Here is a 4379-nt window from a genome sequence, read left to right as displayed (position 1 = left end):
ATCTTATATATGTAATATATCTATATATCTTATCTATATCTAACATTATTTAGGACTATCTATGTAACTATATATATCTAGTGTTATCTAACTATGTAAGTATTTTATATATTTCTCTATGTAACTTACTATCTAGCTATCTATTGATCTGTCTATCTACATTGATTCCCCACTAAGTACACAATCTGCTACAACACTACTAACTCTCAAAGCAACCAACGCAATAGCAACAAACCAATCTGCTCTGCAAAGACAGATTCAAATGAACGCCACTAAATAGGGATATCCTATCTCTGAACACACTATCCAGCAAAATGAGTCACATGACAAACCGAACCAATCAGCTGATTTGTATGACGTCAGAGGCACCCAACTGCTTCGGACGTCACTGAAGTTCTTCGAACGTCATTAGTCACGTGACCAAAACACGCCTCGGCACAGTGGTTCCATACAATTACCTCATGAGCTAGCGCGAATGTTTCGGAGCCTCGGGTGTCAGAGAACCATCACTAGCTACGGGCGCGCCCACTCATAAAGTGGGCGCAATAAATGGCTATGGCTGAATTTTGAGCTCGGCCCTGTTGTTGTTTTGAGCGAGCTGTAGCTGCCTGCTGTTTATCGCTAGTCGGTCCGTTAGCATGTACTGGCATCTCCGAAAACGTCAGCGCAACGTTGCATGATAAACTGGCCATATATTCTCAATCCAATGGTTACCTTCTCGCCTGAAAAAATATCAAAACGTTATAAAGTGGCATAAAACAGTTATAGAACAAAAAATATAGCAGCCTTGAGTCTGGCTCAAACTCCCACAGTGCATTCGGTGATGCTTGTCTTATTTGCTCCAAGTCACAGGTCTGGATGAACCGTCTGTGTGTGAGCGCAACATTAGGATCTCGGTTTTGTTTTCAAACCTGCCCGGAAGTCACCGATGGTTCAGCGCGCGGTAGCAGATAGCTTAATGTAAATAACGACGGAAACACCGTCCGTTTGTCAGAGATGGAGCAATACTGTAAACAACCGGGGATGGCTTTAAAACCAGAAATGAAGCCGCAAAGAACAGGTTTGTTTTCTTTTCCTGCTGCTGGAAGGCAGATTTAATACTGTCCGCCTAATGTGGCTAAGCTAACGTTAGGAGGGTATGGTCTGGTGAATTAGGGCAACTTGTTCGTTAGCTAAACCTTCAGTGTAGTGCCGTTTGTTAAGACGTTTAAACTCTGGGGTTTGTTGATGAATTTATTCTGCATCTGTCTGTTGGGATAAACTCAGCAAAGTCTCCCATTGGCCGAGAATCGAGCGTCCTATTCCGATGAAACTCTTAAGGTATGTTCACATTACAGCAGAAAAACGAGGGTCTTGCGCTACGTGTTCAGCGCTGGTCGGCGCCGACACTCACGTAGAAATGCCAGGGGGCGCTGTACAAAATGGCACAGCTATAATGCTAATGTTGCTAGCAGTAGACCACACTGTGTTTAACAGTCTTGGCACTAGCACGTGTTTGCTGATATTTCGCTAGCTAAACAGGCTGTCTGTCTTTATCTAACCTCTGGGTGTTCTCTGAGACCACTTGGATATGTGAATATGGAATCTGGTATGTAAAATATGAAGATTTAAAATAAAAAAGGGCATTTTTTTGATATATCATTGTTTTCATAAAAACATTTTTGTTGTAAATTAACTGTAATCGCACATAAAATAAAACACATATTAAACTTCAGTCCAAAAACTGTAACATAAATACAGTCATAAAATAAATGTATAATTATCATTGTGCTAGCATTACAGAACCCACAGGAATCAGAAATGTAATTTCTGTATTTTTTGAAGATTTGATTTGTTGGATAAATTGTGTATAATTTTAAAACGTGCTTCTTTCACTTTGTTTGTAGTAAAATATTTGTTATTATAAGACCAGATTAATTTCCAAATTTATATTTTTGAATTGAGCATTGACCCTAACCCCAAAATACCAATACCCCAGTTTTTGACTGCAACAACTCACTCATTTATGGAGGTGTGAGGAACATGAGGTGGAGTTTAATCAGTTGTCACAAAAGCTGGTTTTGTGTATGTGATGTTATTTTTATACAGCTTGCCCATATAAATCATAATGATCCTAAAGGTTATGCATTAATTAATGGTGTGGCTGCTTTAAGTGACAGGTGGGAGGGTTGCGCCACAGCTGGCTAGCTTCTTTAACATTTACCTTCTTTCTTTATTTATTTTTTTGTTGTCTAGTAGGTTCCACTCATGCTCCACCTCTTTGCCTATTCTTGGATTAGGCGTATCAGGCAGAGTGTAGCTCTATCAATATAACGGTAGCCAGATTTGAGCTTTCTTTAGAAAACCAATGGGTGATGTCATGGTGGGTTTGTTTGTCCCCAATCAGGGGGCCTGTACTTGGTTGTGCTTGTCCTCCAGGAGGTTCAAGGGGACCACTTAAGTGGTTCAAGTGGTCCTTTACTACGTATGTCCTAGAGGTCCTTATAGTGGGTTCTTGTGGACTTTTTAATTGGTGCATGGTTTGTTTGTAGACAGAATACAAGTACTTACATTTGAGTACTTACCTGTATTTAATAATAATGTATTTAATATGTATTTAATAATAATGCAGTACCGGTATATCTGATATAAAAGTTGCAATGAACACGAAACTGCAGTGATTTTAGAGACAGTTTTTATTTTCATGAGATTTACTTTGTGATTTAATAAAATACAACATGATGCTGCGCAAATTAAAATTTTGTGTGATAAACAGCGCTGCCACCAGTCCTGTTGAATACAATGTGTAACTGACTGAATATCTGTAGCCTACTACACATCAGACTGTAATACAGTGTTTTTAACCTTTTGTAGGAGTGTGACCTTCTGTTAGGATGAAATGATTTCATGATCCTGCCTAGAATTTCAAAGCTTAGCAGCCGTAATATCACATTCGACAGTTTAAATGTTTAACATAACGAGCTGCAGCTCAGGCTTTACACTGGCTGCTGTCTGTGGCTTTGTCCTGTCCTCTCTGCTGGACACATCCCTGCTCGGCTGTAGAGGAGCCGCTGGTTTCAGCTTCCACCTCCACAAGGGTTCAGCTCATCTTCATGCACATAGTTAATCAGACTCTGCCATGAACTACATAACATTAGTGTTTGATTTCTTTTTGTTTACAACAATCCACTACAGTTCTCATAATGAGCCCCTTTGGGTTTAGTGGGTGAACAGCACCAGAAGTTTTGACCGTGGGGAGAGTGAAGACGTTGCATTTCTGTAAGTTTGTTGCTGTGTTCTGCTTGTTCAGCAGGTGTTTCATTAATGACTCTCTTAGTTACTGTTGGTTTTGTTGCACGTATCGAGTGTTGTCTCTGTAAATGCGACCTCATGTCTATGAGACGGGGACGGAGGGGTGGTCACACACATTTTCTTGAACAGGTTTTATGAGGTTCTAGTGGCCCTTTAGGAGGCATTTGGTAGTGCTAAATGTATTAGACAAGGGTCCACAAATTGGAAGCTCTCAAGCTATGATGCCCTGTGGCCATTGATAAGGATTTAGGGGTCCTTGTGGTGCTTCTAATGTTCTTCTAGTGGTCACTGAAGAGACTCTGGGGCCTTCTTGGAAAGTCTAGTTCTTAATTCTAATAATTTTTATTTTTGTCATACAGTAATTTTTTTTTTGGTTTAGCTAGTTTAGCTCGAGGAGGTCTTATGGGTATTTTAGATGGTTCACTTAGTTCTTTATAGGGTTCTAAGGCTCTTAGGTGGTTCTTTTTTTCTTTATAGGCTTTATCAGATAACCACCTGATGTTTGTGTTTACTGTTTACAGATGTCCAGCTGTTGATGAGCAAAGACAATTTTTTTCCTGAATGGTGGAGCCCTGGCCTGGACCAGGACCCGGCAGAGCCCCCACACATTAAAGAGGAACAGGAGGAACTGTGGACCAGTCAGGAGGGAGAGCAGCTTCAGCGGCTGGAGGAGGCTGGTGTCACCAGCTTCCAATTCACCCCTGTCCCTGTGAACAGTGAAGATGATAAAGGTCCAGGTAAAACCTCTTGGATGTGTCGGTAAAAGTTGTAAAAAGAAAATATAGAACAGGCTGGCCAAATCATCGCAATTAAAGTTCAAGAGAACCTGATTTAGAGTAGAAGAAGCAGTCATGACCTTTTAGGCATTTAGGTTCAGATTTTTCAAGTCAAGAAACTTCCTGTGGGATTTGACTTTCATTTGTTGCTGATATGAATGTTGTTGAGACAACCAAAAGGAGTCTCCAAAGGTTAGGGTTCATGTTTTCTCTCAGCAGGTTCTTGTTAATCTTTGGGTGGTGCCTGTGGACAGTTAAGGCCTTTTCACACCGAACGCGACGCGAATAAGCGAGACGAAAAAGCGAAAAAAA

At 40.6% G+C, this 4379-nt stretch overlaps 1 protein-coding gene across 4 annotated transcripts in view; it reads left to right on the top strand.

The window, feature by feature from the left end:
* The first annotated feature begins 413 nt into the window (after nucleotides 1-413).
* The window catches only part of LOC109972529 (zinc finger protein 420-like), an 8118-nt gene continuing 4152 nt past the window's right edge, over nucleotides 414-4379 (top strand). Inside the window, exons 1-2 of one of the 4 annotated variants that reach the window (XM_020621453.1) lie at nucleotides 414-1060; nucleotides 3813-4028. In XM_020621453.1, coding sequence (XP_020477109.1) covers nucleotides 997-1060; nucleotides 3813-4028 — 280 coding nt within the window. In that variant the 5' untranslated portion in view covers nucleotides 414-996. The other 3 variants (XM_020621456.1, XM_020621455.1, XM_020621457.1) reach the window with 3 other exon arrangements.

Source organism: Monopterus albus, unplaced genomic scaffold, assembly GCF_001952655.1.
Source record: "Monopterus albus unplaced genomic scaffold, M_albus_1.0 scaffold260.1, whole genome shotgun sequence".
Lineage (NCBI taxonomy): Eukaryota > Metazoa > Chordata > Actinopteri > Synbranchiformes > Synbranchidae > Monopterus > Monopterus albus.
This window is presented reverse-complemented; position numbering and strand designations above follow the sequence as displayed.